A 16853-nucleotide genomic window follows, 5' to 3' on the forward strand; every position below is an offset into this window, starting at 1 on the left:
ATGACGGAATAGCCCCTTTGACTGACCGTGAAAGACGCTAGAGGCCTCCCGGTGTTTCTTGACCGCACAGACCCAAACCAGTGGGCGGAGAGCCAGGAGGGGAAGCTCAAGGCAACTGGTCTGGATTCCAGCCGCCTCCTCCCCCTCCTGGCCCACTCATTCGATGCAACATCGCAGCCCTTCTAGTACTAGAATTTTGGATGATACCAATGACCCAGGTACATTACCACTCAAGGGAAATTGCTTATATTTGCTTTTTTCTCTAAATAGAAAATTTTCATTTCTTAGGGTTCCAATCTTTATGGATAGTCCCTGAGACATTAATGTTGCATGTCAGAGAAGTATTCTAGACAGGAACCCATGTTTTTGTTGTTGTTAATGTAACATCCAGTATATGAAAAGACTTTATTTGTAATGACTTGTTAGCTGCTTTGTCTGGAACCCCAGGCTTCAGAAGCTCCTACACGTGGGGTCAGGGCAGGGCCACAGAGACATTAACTCATTTCCCCAGCAGGTGGCGCCCTTGACAGGCGGTTTATGTCCACCTAGGCGGACAGAGGTACTTGGCTGGGGTTCCCCAGCAGTTCCAAGATGCCTAGGTCTGTTTTGAGGACTCTGCAGACAAACTCCAAATTTGGGGGTGGGGTGGGGAGGTCAGTAACCAGTCACCCCTGGGGAATGAAATCAGCAGCTGCACCAATCGCACCTGAAAATACAAGACATGGTCTAGCTTCTAAAGCGATCTGCAGGTCCCTGCGACTGAGCCGAGCTCACAGCAGGAGAGCTGAAGAGCGGCTCCCGTCCTGCAGCTCGGGACATGCCTGGGCACTGGTGCGGCAGCAGCGTCCTGCCCGTGTCCTCTGCGTCTCTCACCTCTGATTGTGCTTTTGCTTCCCGCATGAGAGTTAGGACGGTCGAGTCCGACCTCACCGATGACAAAACAGACTGTAATCTCTGCTGGTCCCCCGCTGAGACAAGAAGTTGATCCAAACTACATAATACAAACACATGAGAAGAACATTAAAGAAAAAAGCAATTTCTTCAATTTGTAAGGACACATTTAAAACGATCTCCTTTCGACTATACTGTGCATATTTCCAGTCGAGAGGACTGGATTCAGAGATTCTCTAAGATGTTAGGAGACCAATGGGGTAATTTAGCAAAATTTGATGTACTTAAAAATAGGCAGTATATAGGCTCAAGTGAAATGTTTTACTGTGTCAGAGGTTTCCTGTTTAACTGCAGTCACCCTCAGAGGTCCTGATCCTTCTCTGAGGTGCAGCTCCCAGCCCACCAAGCTCCATGTCCTACGGAAGCCTCTCCCTATCGCAACATTGTGGCAAACAGTTTCCCCCGCAGGCGCTGGATTGTTCCAGTAACCGCATTAAAAAGAAGGGGGTGGTGGTGGTTAAATGTGAGGTGGGATCCAGGGCTGGATACTGGAACAGGAAAAGGACGTTTGTGGAACTTAGTGATGTCTGAGTAAAGCCTGTAGTTTAGTGAATAGTGTCGTTCCAATGTTAACTTCTTTTGATCAGTGGACGGTGGTAACAAGATGCTAACATTAGGAAGAGCTGGGTGAGGGGTACATGGAAACTCGCTTTATTATCTTTGCAAGTTTTTCGAATCTAAAACTAGTGCATAATAAAAAAAAGTTTCTTTAAATAAAAGGGGTAAGGGCAGATACTTACTTAACGGACCAGCTTTTTCTGGAAGGCAGATCCTGGGTGGTTTCACTCCCATCATTGGCTGAACTGGGTGCCCCAGGCTCACTGGCCTTGGGCCTGCTTCCTGCTGGACAGGCCCTGTCCCCCGCCGTCACAGGGTACAGAAGGGCAGTGGACCCATTGAGGGCCCCGGCAGGGGAGCCGAGCGACCGCCGGGGGACGATCTCCAGCTCTGTTTTGAAGAGCATGGCCGTGGGCTCTGCAGAGAAATCCTCGCTGCACAGCTTGTCGAGGTCGGGCATACTCAAGGCCCTCAGCTCCTGGAGCTTAGAGCGGGATAAAGGTGAGGGCTGGGTGTGGCGCACCGAGGACTTGTTCCTCTTGGTGGGCGAGGCCGGGGTCACTGTTGGGGTGGGAATTCCGGAAGGACCGAGTGATTTCTTTGGGTCCGGATCAGTGCCCTTGTTACTGGCCTCCCGCAGAGTCTGCCGGGAGATTGTCAGCGTCACGCTGGATGGGGACTTGGTCATCTGGGGGATGAGAGTGCTGGCTTCACTTTGGCTTTCGCTGCAGGAACTCAGGCTGCGTCTCAGTGACCTCGCTGTCGGGTCACTGGGGTGGCTGAGGCTCCCTGAAACCACGCTGCCAGATGACCGTCTCCCAATGGGAGGCTTGGAGCTTGCAGACAGAAAAGGGGAAGCCCCGGACTTGGCCACGGGCCGGTCAGAATTGGCCAGGTTCTCGAAGGACTTGATCCTCTGCTTCACAGAGAAAAATGAGGTAGATTCATGGGGCCAGTTCTGTTCATAGTAGTAGTGCCTTCTGGTGACTCTGATTTTGTCTGTGACGAGGCCGCTCGTGTCCTGCACGGAAAGGACACCCCCCTCGTCGGTGGTGGGAAGGTTCCTGGCCGTCTCCAGCAGGGGCTTCACACTGCAGACGGCCTGTCCGGCAGCCAGGCCCAGAGCACTGCCTCTGCACACCCAGCTTGTCCCGGGGACCTGGCTGTCCCGAGGGGAGGGCCCTTCCCGTCCAAAATGGCTGGAGAACTGGGCTGGCATGGAGTAGGTCCTGGTTGCCGGCCTTGGCATGAAATAGGGGTGGTCGTCCAGCGCTGGGGCCACCGGGGTGCCGTTCTTGGGCGTCCCCGGGGAGTCTGACACCTGGCCCGACTTGCCCGGGGAGGGGCCTGCCTGTTTGGCAGGCAGCTGTGGCGGGGAGACCAGTCTGGCCACGCTGAAAGGGGGCTGCACGTCCTGCTCCACCTGGGAGGCACAGCTGGCGAGCGCGGCTGGGTGGCTCGGGGACGAGTCTGCTGCCTGGTGACAGAGTCTGATTCCACTCTTCTGACAGCTGCTCTGGGCCAGGAGCCCTCCCTGCCTGTCACTTCTGGCTGGCATGTCACCACCTGCATTCTTTGGCGTTCTTTCAGAAGAAATCTCTACTATTCTCAGCGGGTTTGTTCTTTCTGGGGGATCACCAGCAATTGTTTTGCTTCCTTTGTCACCAGTCACCCCAGGCTGGGCCGCTGCTGGTCCTGCGAGCTGCTGGCCCTGCCCAGGCAGGGGGGGCTCCCGCCGGGGCGCTGCTGTGGACACACTGCCCCTCGGCGTCGTGGGACTGGCTCCCGGGGCCGCCGGGCTCTCTGGCCCGCACCTGTGAGCTCCGGGGGCGGCCGGGCAGCCTCGCTCGAGCTCCGGATGGACAGACGTGTGGAGCCTACTGCCTGCACCCTGCTCGGGAAGGGCCTTGGGGGAGGTCAGGGGCGAAATGAGAGGTCTGATGCTCGTGTCGGACGCCGACAGCCTCAGGGACCCCGAGGCCGCAGGGGGCGGCTTGACGGTGGCTGTGGCATGTTTGTTGGGTTCCTCGTGGCCAGCTACCTGGGACTGGTGTGCTGCCTTGGAGAGCACCCTGTGGGACGTCTGCGGTGACACCAGGGGCTTCCTGGGGTCTGCCCCGCTGGCCTTGGCCGTGTGAGCCCCAGGGGCCTCGGAACTGCCTTTGCTTTTGCTTTTGCTGCTCAGTTTCTTCAGCTTCGGACCGGATCTGGATTTCGGACAGTTGTTTAAAAGGGTTTCCACTGGGCTTTTTTTAGGTGGGTCTTTATTTTCAAGATTCAGTTCCAGTGGAGGGGGGCTGCTCGGCACCGCAGCCCCCTTTCTGTGGCCGGTGCTTGGCACCTGACCACCGGATTCAGGCCCCCTGGCTGGCCTCACAGACTGCGCCTTCTCGGGTCTGCTCTGGGGGTGCACGCCCTGGTTACTCCTGTTGATTTCCTTAAACCAGGCCATGATGGGCCTCCTGGAGACCGCTTTGGGCTTCTGCAGCGGGTCCCCCAGGTCTCGGCTGTCAGAGCTGTGCGGGTGTGCCGAGACGCGTTCTCCATTCTTGGGGACACCCACGCCGGCGCAGGACTGGCTTTCAGCTGCGCTCACACTGGCTTCTTGTTCCTTCTCTGGGGTGTCACCGTCCAGATCGTGTCCCAGACCATTCACCATGTTGGGAGAGCTGAGCGCGGCCGGGAGGCCGTGGGAGGGCCGGGCGACCTCAGAGGGCTGGCTCTCCACGGCAGGGCTGGGGCTGGGGCTGGGGCTGGGGCTGGGGCTGGGGGCGTCCCCTGGCGCCTCCCCGCTCGCGGGTCTGCGGTCCGCGCGAGGCTCCGGCCCCTGCGCGCTCACGGCCGCGAGGGGAGGCGGCTGGGGGTCCGGGGCGGGAGGGCTCGAGGCTCCCGGCCCGCAGGGGGCGCCCTGGCGTGGACGCCCCCCGGCCTCGCCCGGGGCGCTGGGCCGCGCTCTGCCCCGAGCCCGGCTGGGGGCCGCCTGAGCAGCACCCGGGCAGCCGCCTGGGGAGCAGATTTCAACCTGCTCCTCCTCAGACTCCGCGCTGTCCTCCCTGCGGGAAGGCCCGCGGGAGCCGGCAGGGGACCGGCTGTCCCCAGAGCGAGCCCGCGGGGCTTCAGGGAGCGACTCGGGGTCAGAGGACGAGTCCTCGGCGTCGCCGTACATGGACGACAGGGACGGCTCTGTGCTGTCGCCCAGGCCCGACAGCGACGCGCTGTCCTCCTGAAAACCGCTCAGGTTTCTCGAGTAGTTGCTCAGAAAGTGTTTGTTCACAGTGAAATGCTTGTCGGGGTTGATGGAACCCAGGACGGAGGGCTGGGCCGCCCACTGCGGGGCTGGGGGTGCGGGTGCGCCCGCCCTCCGCGGGCTGGGGGGCTGGTCCCCGCCGCCCTGGCGCCCTCTGCCCGGAGGTGTCCCCTCAGCCGCCACCAGCTCCTGCAGGGCCCCACCGCCGCCAGCCCCAGGGCCCCCCCCCTCCGCGAGGCTGCAGTGCGCCGAGGCCTGGTCAGGGGTCGGCCCCGAGGGGCTGGCCTGCGGCGCCCTCGCGGGCCCGGAGCCTGTCCCCTGGAGCAGGGAGGACTCCTGGGGGTGCGCGGCTGCGAGGACTCCTGTTGCGGGGACTTTGCTCTGGTCGCCCGGGACGCCCTGTCTCTCCTCCTGGCCCACGTGCAGGTCTGGTGACAGGGCGGCGCTGGCCGGAGCTGCCCCATCGGCCCCGGATCCTGCTTCTCTGGGCGAAGCTGCCTTCCAGGTGGTGAAGTCAGGGTGAGCCGCTGCCATCTTCCCTGGGGGTGTGCTGGGGTCCCCGGCGAGGCTGAGGTGGCATCTGTCCTCAGACTTGGAGACCCTGGGTGACAAGGCCTCTCTGGGGTCCCCAGACTGCCTCACATGTCCTGTGTCTGCTGAGGTCTGGCCGGGGTCAGGGTGAGCGGCCCCCTTCTGCTCTGGGGAGGGGACGCGGTCTGGGGAGCCGTCCAGTCCTGTGTCCAGAATGGAAACAAAGGCGGGGTGTAGGGGAGATAAAGGGGAAAACATGAGAAAACAATGAAATTCAAGGAAAACTATAAACAGTCTCCGTCTTTTTTTGTCTTTCTCAGAAACACTCCACAGCCTACACGGAGCCTCTGGCCTGGGTGCAGGGCGCACGTCTAACACCAGCACCCGGTTGCCACGCTGGGCGCTCGGGCTGGCCGCTGGGCGGACCTGTGCTCTGCCCTCCCTCTCCTTCGCTCACTCTAAGGATGGGGCTCGCCAGGCCCCCCTTGGGCTTCTCTGCACCACGGGCTGTGTGACGGCAGCAGCCAGGCTGTGTGGGGCCCAGTGTGTTCCGAAGCTTCTGTGGACGGCGGAGCCCCCCCCCTGCTCTATCCCAGCATCTGGCGGACCGTGTGCGCAGCAGACAGTCCACGCGCCGGACTCGGGCTCACTGCCTAGCGCAGCGGTGAGGCCGACTTGGGAGAACACCAGGGTGCCCGGCTACACGGAGCTTTCGCTGTGTCCCGACCAAGCTCAGAGAACTGGAGGACAGGCCGTCCCTGGGAGCTGTGATGAGGGGGGGGGGGCCGAGGGGCTCTGGGGGAGAGCTGGGCCCGTGATGAGGGTGAGGCCGACTTGGGAGAACACCAGGATGCCCGGCTACACGGAGCTTTCGCTGTGTCCCGACCAAGCTCAGAGAACTGGAGGACAGGCCGTCCCTGGGAGCTGTGACGAGGGGGGGGGGCTGAGGGGCTCTGGGGGAGGGCTGGGCCCGTGATGAGGGTGAGGAAGGACACCGAGCGACAGCAGGGAAGCAGGAAGCAGCAAGAGTGTTCAGAGGTGCAGGGGTGACTTGTGCCAGGGGCGGGGGAGCCAGGCCCCCATGGCACGCCCGGGAGCTGCCCTCCTCCTGAGCCTCACACGGGCTGACCTGTCCGCCTCTGGCACGACATCTCATGGGGGGCGGGCATAAACAACATTAGATTCGCTGCCTTCTCAGGGACCACAGGTCTGAGGCGGCGTGAAAACTGTCACCATGGAAGTTCTGGCTCTGACAAGTGTGGCCCCAGATGTTCCAGTCACCCCATGTTTTCCACACAGATCACCTCGCCTGGCTTTTCCCTCCTGAAGTTCCACGTCACTAACGAAGAACTAATTGTGAGAACTCAGCATCGTGCTGAGAGTGCTTCATGCACATACTGAGCTGAGCCCCGAAACCGGCCCTCTGTGTAGCGAGCACCTGGCAACACCAGCTTGGCTCAGACCCCCCTGGAGACCCTCCGAAACTTCCCCAGGCCCCGGGAAAGCCAGGGTGAGCCGAGATTCACACCCCAGCTCCTGCTTGGCCTCCCCGAACTCCCTCCGTGACCCTCCTGCTTCTGCCGGTGCCAATGAGGAGGAAAAGGAGCAACGAGACAGAAGAGGGGATAAAGGCGGTTTTTCAGGTTCGGATTCATTCGCTGAACAAACCCTACATTTTTGTTAGCAATTTTTCTGTATTGCAAAGTGTGTAACTTAAAAGGGGTTTTATTAGAGGGAGATACATATCACAGGGGCCTGTCCTGATGTCACCTCTGAAAATAATCCTTCCCTTGGAAACTGTCTCACATGCCCAGTAATGGGAAGAGGGTTCACTCAGTCACGGCACCTCGAGAGGCAGGAGGCCCAGCAGCCTTTACAAATGACGCCGCAGGTGAGGAGGACACGGAGGTACCGGCAGAGCTTCCTAACGAGAGCAGGTTCCCGGTGTGCGGCTACTGGTCACCGGGGCTCAGCACGCCTGTCGGGGCCTGGCAGCACCCTGTCACCCGCATCTGATTTCACATAAACAGAGTGTCGAGGTTGCGGGCAGTCCCTGTTTTCATCTCGGTCGCTCTTGCAGTGCATGTCACAGAACAGGCGAGGAGCGACGAGCGAGAGGACACACGTGGGGCGTGGGAAAGGAACCGAGTCAGGCACGGTGATCCAGCTACGGGGTTCGAGGTGGGCAGCTTCGAAATGTCACTAATCTGTGTAAGAGGTTTCCCCCCTTTAAGTTCTCCACTTGGAACGATCTTTAGGGGAACGTCTCCCCTCCCCTCCAGAAGCATAATGAATGATAAAATAATCTTACCCATCCTGGGCTGTTGCCCCTGGTCGGGTTCCGCTTCGGGCAGGCTGTCTGGGAGGCGACCAGCACCTGGGTGGGGCCCATGCCCGATGGTCAGCTTCCCTAGAGAGTCCTGGCACAAGGATCACAACAGCAAGTCACTGTCAGTACCTTTCCGGTCGTCTGCATCCCAAGACATTGTATACAGAGGAGAGCGGGTTTGGGGAAATTCTGAAAGCCCTGGGCAGGGAGCCCCGAGACCCAGACACGGGGTTTAAAGTCCACGGGAAACTGCAAGGTCTGGTCCCTCTTCCTAAACCTCAGGGTTCGCAATGTTCAGATGTGGGTGATCAGGGAAATGCAAATCAAAACCGAAGAAAGATACACCCCATACCCGTTAGCGTGGCTATAATAAGGCCATAATAAAAATCAGAAGTAGAGCCCTGGCTGGTAGCTCAGTTGGTTAGAGCATTGTCCCTACACACCAAGTTTTCAGGTTTGATCCCCTGTCAGGGCACATACAAGACCAACCAGGGAATGCATAAATAAGTGGAACAACAAATTGATGTCTCTCTCTCTCAGAAAAACCAAAAAACAAAAAAACACCACACACCAGCAAACAAGTGGTGAGGAGATGGAATTGGAACTTCGTACACTGTTGGGGGGAATGTAAGTTGGTGCAGCCACTTTGGAGTGTGGAAGTTCCTAAAATAAAATAGAAGTATCATAGGACCCAGCGACCCCACTTCTGGATATATATACCCCAAGTCTGAAAGCAGGGTCTTGATATTGGTACACCCATGTTCATAGAAGGTATTATTCACATTTGCTAATATGTAGAAGCTACTGAAGTGTCCATCAGTAGCTGAGCTGATAAGACAAATGTGCTATATACATAAGATGGAATGTTACCCCCAAAAGGAAAGGACTTCTGACACCTGCTACAACATGCGTGAGCTCTGAGGACAGTATGCTAAGTCACAGAATAAGCCGGTCACAAAAAGACAAGTACTGCATGATCCCACTTACACGAGGTGCCTAGAGGAGTCAGAATCAGACAGAAAGCAGATCGGTGTTTTCAGGGACTTAGGGAGGGGCGTTGGGAAGTTATAGTTTAATGGGCGTGATTTCCATCTTACACGATGAAGCGTTCTGGAGATGGGTGGTGGGGATGGATCAATAACATGACTATTAATATCACTGAACTGTACACTTAAAAATGGTTATGATGCCCTGGATGGTTTTGCCCAGCAGTTAGAGCGTCGGCCTGTGGTCCAGAGAGACCCGGGTTCGGTTCCCGCTAAGGGCACGTGCCTCGGTTGCAGTTTGTCCCCGGCCCTGGTTGGGTCGTGCGGGTGGCAGCCACTCGATGTGTCCCTTTCACATCGATGTTTCTCTCTCTCCCTCCCACTCTATCCGAACAAAAAATGGAAAAAAATGTCCTCGGGTGAGGATAAAAAAAAAAAAAAATGGTTATGATGGTAAACTATGTTATGTGTATTTTACCACAATTTTTAAAAATTTGGAAAAAAATAGGGATGAGAAGACTTGACCTAACTCATAGGATTTTTAATAAAAGATGATTAAACGAGATAACAGTTATAAAAACAGCATGCATCATACAAAAGGCTATATAGATGGAAGATTTATTGTTTTTATATCACATAGTGATATCCAAGACTGTAAACTCAGCTCCTCGGCCTGGTAGTCAGGGAGGGACTGCCCTTGGAGGGCTAGAACCCAAGACCTTCTGTGTGGGCAGAGGCCTTAACCCCTGAGCCGGACCAGCCAGGGCGTGTCCTCTCGATTTTAAAAAGTATTACATAAAAACAGAAGACAACCTATTTACCAAAAGAGAAAGGTTGTTTTTTTTGGCTTCTAATATTTGAGAGTCAAGACTTTATTTTCTTCCTCATGCATAAATAAAATCAAATGTTTGAACTAATATTTTTAAGACAAAAATTAAACTTTGGTATAAAAGTTTTAAATGTTGTTGTTCAAAGTTAATATTGAGAGTACTAATTCACAATTGCAAAAGCCCTTACTTTAATAGATACAAATTTTACGAATAAAAATGCCCATTTGGCTTTATATAGTTATCCAGAACTTGTCAATGATACTTTTAAAAGAAAAGGTTTACCCAGTAGCTGAACGTTATAGTTAAAAACAAACATGCTAGTTGGAGATAATAATTTTTTAGGAGGAGGCAAAAAAAAAAAAAAAGTGCATTTCTACTTTTTCTTTTTTATCCTCACCTGAGGACATTTTTTTTTTTGTTCAGGTAGAGCGGGAGGGGGAGAGAGAGAGAGAGAGAGAAACATCGATGTGAAAGGGACACATCGAGTGGCTGCCACCCGCACGACCAACCAGGGCCGGGGATAAACCGCAACCGAGGCACGTGCCCTCAGCGGGAACCGAACCCGGGTCTCTCCAGTCCGTGGGCCAACGCTCTAACCGCTGAGCCAAACTGGCCAGGGCATTTGTACTTTTTCTATAAGGTTAAGAAAACCCCTCTGTTTAGTATAGTTTTTATGACTTAATATTTTCTGGGTCTATTTACATACATGTTTATAGGAACCACTTAAATACACATCTTTATAAATATGGCCTCAAGTGATCTCAAACTCTTTGCTCAGACAGTCCATTTATATTGAGGAGATTTAAATAACATACGTTTCTCTTCCTCTCTCCTCGCTAAAGTTGAGGTATTTTGAAAATTTTAAAAACAAGCAATTCGATAATTCTGGATCCTTCTGACGCAAGTAGTAACATAAATAATATTAACTTGCATTTCATGTGGTGGCACTATACATTTCTCTCATGTGATACAACAGGGTATGAGTAGCTTTAATTGCATATAATCACTGTAGACAGTTTTAAAAAATAAGGGTCGTTCAGGAGATCATCACTGTTACCCCAGGTCTGATGGCCGCCCAACTCTGAGTCGATCAGGGCAAACGGCAGCCCTACTTCACGTGGCTTAGAAAGGTTCGGTGACATCAAGTGGTCACCCAACCCGTCAGTGGGGACACCGGGACCAGACCCAGGGTGTTCCCTCACTGCCCTTCCATCATCAACCACAGGTTCCGTGTACAGGTAAGAGCATGTGTCCTTTGGCCGAATGATGTGTGACTCAGCACCCGGGCCCTTCCCGCTCCCAGCCTGCTGATACATGACCAGGCCCCCAGCAGTCAGTGCTGACGAGTGAACGATGTTCGAAGACACTGCTCCAGTCATCAGCCTCGCTTTCAGGCAGGCGACCCTATGAGTCATAACGCACTTCGTATTCATTCACACAACACCCACCAGGACCCTGAGTAACGAGAAAATCAGTTACCTTTTCCATGGTTCCCCCTGGTCGCAAACCAGTCGTGGTCACTTGGACTGCAGTGGCCTGGAGTTTAGATTCCAGACCACCAGGGTCATTAGCTCCATCAGTCAGGCGTGCTGGCTCCAACCCGCTGGGCCTGGCCTCGGCCGCCGGCCCCTTGCAGTGTGGGCTGACCCTGGCCACTGGTTTGTGCCTGGACGCCAGGCTTTTGGTCTTCTGCTGGGGGGCGCCGGGGCCGTCCGTGCTTGCTGGGCTCTGGGTATCGGCTCTGCACTCCAGTTTGGGGGAACTCCTGGATCCTGACAGCTCCTTCCTCTCTGAGCAGCCAGAGCCACCCTTGGGGGCCTCTGCAGAGGACAGCAGGATGGCTGCATGGGAAGCAGTGCTCCCCAAGTTCCCTGGGACCCTCTCCTCCAAGCTCAACGAGCTGCCAAAGAGAGGCACCGAGGAGGCCTTGCTGACCAGTGTCTTCTGGGGCTGTTCCTCGTGGTTGTCGACACCCCTGACCTTGGAAGAGTTTGTCAAGACAAGCCTAGGGTCGTCCTCTGTCAGAGGCCTGCCGGGCCCTGGGAGGGTCCCCGGGAGGGAGATGCAGTCCCCTTCGCCCTCCAGCTCGTCCTCGTCACTGGCGTCAGTGTCGTAGCAGCCCACCTTCCTCTGGCGGAGGAGAGGGTTTCGGAGGACCTGCGGGCTCCCCGGGAGACTGGCTTGTCTGGCAACTGTCACCTGCTTGTGGAAGGGCCCGGAGCCTCGCTGGCTTCCTAGAGACACCAGGCTGTTGGCCCTGGCTTTCCCTGGTTCCTTGTGAGCTGGCGGGGAGAGGAAAGTCCAATGAAAGAGTTTCCCGTCTGGCCTGATCTTGCCGTTTAACCCCCGAGCATTTCCGTCCACAACCGCCCCCTGCACCGGCTGGCCGCCCGCACCAGGCTTGCAGATGCAGCTTCTCGAGGCCCGCAGAGGGCCGCCCGCACCCTCGCTCCCGCTGGCCTCCCTTTCTGTGCTTGTATTTCTGCGTGTGCCTAAACCTCTGATTGCTTAACTTAAACATGGGTGCTGCCTAGAGACAGAAATACATAATTTGTCACCATTCAGGATATCTAACGCATTGCTGGGGTTCAACCCAGATGCTGCTGCTGAGAATTCCTCCTTAGGGATTCATGCCGGGGCCTTGTTATCATCTGAGGCCCTTCCTTCGTCAGCAGAAAGGCGGGCTTGACTGAGGGGCATGTACGCGCCCAGAGTGGGTGGCACGGTGAAGCCCGAGATTAGAATCTATAATCATTCCACCCGGGAAGGAAGAAGGGCCTGGCTGCTCTGCAGACTCGACACATCCGACTAACATAGGGAAAAGTCACATGGGGCTCCACCTGAAACCCTTCTAGGCGACCAGGGTACGCTCGTCCGCTGCTCCGCACGAGGGCAGGGCGCCGTCGCCTGCTCCTCCTAAGACAGGCTTTGTCTTGTTCACACATCAGAACTAAAATCGAGAAGGACACCACACCAGCAGAGGGCTGAGCAGTCGGTACGGGTCACCTCCGATCACTTTCTCATATCGAGAAGATAAGCAATGAGATTCTGTCTCTCACAAGTTTGGACCCTCGCACGCACTGCCTTCTAAACAGAATCGAGTTAGATTCTGGGGAGGGAAGGGCCCTGGCTAGGACTCCCCTAAAACACAGGCCACCAGGGTGCCCTTCCTTCGACACCACACATTTCAGGACTTCCGTGTGGATGTGGCACCTGAAGGCGGTCGGGTTGGGCCACCTCGCGCTCGGTGTAGAACGTGCGCCCAGGCCCTACGCTCGGAATTCAGTGACCCGACATCGACAGCGGGCTGCCTTTTCCAAATAAACTCTGAATCTAGTCAAGCTAGAGAGATGGCTTCTGCTCGGCCAGAGGCCTGTTTCTATCTCCCTTTCCATATCCCAGCACCGTGGTCTTCTGGAAACCAGCCGCCGCTTACTGGGGGTGCTGGGGGGCAGGCTGCCGTCCTCGGAGGTGCTGCGGCAGCTCCCCGTGTGGTCTTCGTCCTCAGAGCCGGCCACCAGGAAGTCTGACAAGGGGCCCGGGACGTCCTGGGCGAAGTACTGGGCAAGCTCGGACTCCGAGACCAGGGAGGCCTGCGGAGGAAGACAAGGTCAGGCTCGGGAGGCGCACCAGAAGCGATCCTTTTCAACAGTAATTACTTCCTATCTTTCCAAGAACACTTTGTTCTAATCCACGGTCATTCGAAACAGCTGTGGCAGTAAACGCCACTTCCACTTACTTTAGGATGGCTCACTTAAACCTTTCACGAGTCAACAGCCAACGGCTGCTGCCAGACAGTGATTTTTAAGATATTTGTTTTGTTTTGGCCAAATGTTTGGTGATGAGGAGAAAAAGCCACAGCAGCATGTGTCAACGCTCCTTTGAGGAGGAGAGACAGGGAAACAGGGCAACTCCTAGCCACTGGCTCAACCTGCCGGGGAGACGCAGCACAGGGGAGCCGAAGCCTGTGCTCAGATCCCCGGGGACCTCGAACAGCTAGCTGGGAACCATTCCACCGCCGCCTCAGAGTTGCAGACCCCCCCAAACCGACCGAGGCCCTCTTATTATGGAGCATTTTGAAAACGATTTTTTCAAACTGCAGCTCAGTTCTTTTATTTTTTGCTCTATTCTTTTCCTGGATGAATATTTAATAAGAGAAACACACATTTGTTCTCAAATCAGCATTGTTGCTGTTTCCTGTGTCAAGTGGCCAAATCCCTCACGGACAGAAATGCAGGCCAGGCCCTCACCTTTGACTCACAGGCTCCAGGGTGTGTTCCTGGGCCCCAAGTGAGGCAGCAGCGCACGCCGACTCACCTTTTTTGCAAGAGATGGACTCTTCAAGGGGGTACCTGCTGGGAGAAAAATTCACCATATTGTCAAAATAATGACGCTCAAATCCTTACAAACAGGCTTACATCCTTAACTATGACAGGAGCCAAACACATTCAACAAAACCCTCTTTGCTTGACTAGCACTGATGGGCCATGTGCACAGTACTGACATGCATGCAGTCTACCTGTGAACCCAACCCCTATCCCGCCCCACCTCCCAAGATTCTGCTCATGCTTGAAGACTGAACTTGGGTGCCACTACCTCTGTGATGATCACAGCTGAAGTAACTTCTGAATTTCTCAAGTATTTTATGCTCCTCATCCACCAATTCCCGTACACATAGTGTAATTGAATTGTAAGTGAATGCATCATATCTCCCTTCCTCAACTCTCTATGTACAGGCTGAGACCCTCACTGATCTGAGCCCACAGTGCTCAGCATGCACCTGGATAGGAAATGTGTGTTGAGTGGATTAAAGAATGAATGAACAGAGGGACAGCACCCAAGACACTCATGAAAGACCCGGGGAGAGGGTTGAATATCTATTTTAGATTTTACTGGAAGGGTGAAAAGACTCAGCATTGAGACTTCAAATTATATGCCACGAGCCAAAAGATCCTGGGCATGAGGATCATGGCTTAATGAAATCTTTTATGAATGATCGAGGGGCTATGCTGGGATTATGAGAGGACAGCTTTCAGGCAGGTCAGGAGAATGAGCTGGTTGAATAAAGAGCCCATTATGGCTGTGCCATAATTTTAAATGTATTAATTATGGATGCAAATAATCAGGGTATTTCATGGTTTCCAAGAACTCCTATGCCTTCCCTGTCCTCTGACAACCAGTAACTCAAGTCTCAGTTCCTTTCCCTCCAACATCAGTCTACACGTCAGTAATATCTCAAGTTCAGACATGTTTGCGCAGTCCCTGCCCATTTCCGTTCTGTAGGAAACATTACTTCTAGGACTCAGGGCAATGCTTCCTGTTGTCAGTTCACATGGAATTCTTACTGCCCCGCCCTCCTCTGCTGGAACTTTTCCACAGGAGAAGGGGAAGCAAACTTTCTGCAGCCTCTGTGACTTTCTGGACTTGAAACGTTTAATTCATGTCAAGAAATCCCCAGCTTTTGGATCATATACTCTGTATCTAATAACTGACATACCAAACAACGGATATTTTGCTATCGTTTCATGTTCACTGAGAGAGAGTTGTACATAAACACATGAAATGCTAATTCGCTTTTGCAAATTATCTTCAAGTAGTCTGAGAAGCATGTATGGCTGGAACCCTAATAAAGCCGATTAAATAACTGCAGATATCCAAAGTAGCAGCTAAGAGAAAGCACAGAATCTCTCTGACAGCCACTTCTGCCCGACATGATCATTACAGAGAATCCAGTAATACTGCACCGAGGAGTGCCCCGCGGGGGAACCTAATGAGACGCTTCTGAACGTTGAACGAAAATGTGCAATTACAGTACCTAAGCCAGGAGAGGAGTTGGCCTCTTTGCTCTCCTGATAAGTGCTGCGTGCTATCACTTCATCCATTTCCTGCTCGGAAACCTGATTTTCAGCAGAAAGCACAAATTAGATGGTTTCATTTATTTACTTTCCCCAGTAAAAAGTAGCTAGAAACAGAGGCGAAGCTGGGCACAGAGGAAGACCAGAGGAGGAGGGCTCTGCTCACCCCGAAGCGACCACTCAGGGCCTGGAGGCAGAGCTGGCTGCTCGAAACAATGTGCGCAGATCAGAACCTCCTACTGGCTCCCAGATTCATTCAGCAAAACAGTGGCTGGTATCTGCCTGTCTCTGGAACACTCACTTCTAACTCTTCTCCCCAAACTTTATTTAAACAATTTCAAACTCACATCATGACCTTTCACACGTACATATCTTATCACGTAGCTCCTAAAAACCAGGGCATTCTCTTAAAAACATTTTTTTTCTTTATTGACATTAGAGAGACAGAGGAAGGGAGAGGGAGAGAGAGAGAGAGAAACATCAATGAGAGAAAACATCCAACTGGCTGTCCCCCTGCATGCCCCCTACTGGGGATCAGGCCCCCAACCTGGGCATGTGCCCTGAACAGGAATCGAACTAGCGACCTTTTGGTGCCCAGGCTGACGCTCAACCACTGAGCCACACCAGCCAGGCAAAGGGCATTCTCTTGAATAACTCTGGTACTATTATGAAATTCAGAAAATTCAATGTTGATGCGAATGATTGTCTAATAACATACATACATTTCACATTCCAATTTAGCCAATTGTCCTAATGTTCTTTTTCAGAAACACTACTCAAAGTGTGTCTGTAGACTGGAAGGGGTTCGCCAAAAGTGTGGTACCAGCCTGGGATAAGATAACGATTTTCCTCGAGAATGCGAATCGACACTCAGATTCTTTCATCAACTCCATCTGGCCAGGGAAAACATGTCATGGGAACTAAACGCTGTGCACGGTGACGTGACAGTCACATTCCGTGCGAGCTCCTTCGCTGGTGGGCCCTCAGCGGGCTGTCGCTGACCAGCGTTTCTGCACGGTTATGCCTCACAGAATTTTGTTTTGGAGGATCCAGAATTCAATTCACAGTCTAGTGGTCATGTCTCCTTGGTCTCTCTTCAGCCAAGCTGTTCTGAGCCTTCCTTTTCTTTCATGATACTGATATTTTGGAAGAAATGAGGCCAGTTGCAGCCCTCAGAGAATTTGTCTAATAGTTTCTACATGCTTAAATTTAGATTGTGCATTTTTTGGCAGAAAAACGAAAAAACGCGTTTCCTTCTCAGTGCACCAGGGGCACTCAGCATCGGGGTGCTTCCCAGTTGGGGACAACTTTGATCAGTGACTGGGATGGAGTTCACCAGATTTCTCCACTGGATTACTAGTATTCTGGGGGGTCATTAATGGTAATCTGTGAGGAGAGAGTTAGAGACTGTATCAATATCCTGCTTCCCAATATATTTTCACTCAATGGTTTTAGCAACACTGATTATTATAGCCTGAATCAATTAGTACGATGAAGTTTTCAAAATGGTGATTTTATAACTCTTCTTTTCCTTTTATATTTATTGGTATCATGGTAAATTCATAG

General features: G+C 53.7%; 1 protein-coding gene across 1 annotated transcript in view; it reads right to left on the bottom strand.

Moving 5' to 3' along the window:
* Positions 1 to 16853, bottom strand: part of PDZD2 (PDZ domain containing 2) — a 218118-nt gene that overhangs the window by 6992 nt on the left and 194273 nt on the right. Inside the window, exons 14-20 of the mRNA XM_036278868.1 lie at positions 15248 to 15329; positions 13750 to 13784; positions 12869 to 13025; positions 10912 to 11714; positions 7599 to 7707; positions 1692 to 5490; positions 874 to 991 (exon numbers count right to left, since the gene is read on the bottom strand). Coding sequence (XP_036134761.1) covers positions 874 to 991; positions 1692 to 5490; positions 7599 to 7707; positions 10912 to 11714; positions 12869 to 13025; positions 13750 to 13784; positions 15248 to 15329 — 5103 coding nt within the window. The remainder of the gene's footprint in view (positions 1 to 873; positions 992 to 1691; positions 5491 to 7598; positions 7708 to 10911; positions 11715 to 12868; positions 13026 to 13749; positions 13785 to 15247; positions 15330 to 16853) is intronic.

Source organism: Molossus molossus, unplaced genomic scaffold (assembly GCF_014108415.1).
Source record: "Molossus molossus isolate mMolMol1 unplaced genomic scaffold, mMolMol1.p scaffold_m16_p_3, whole genome shotgun sequence".
Taxonomy (NCBI): Eukaryota; Metazoa; Chordata; class Mammalia; order Chiroptera; family Molossidae; genus Molossus; species Molossus molossus.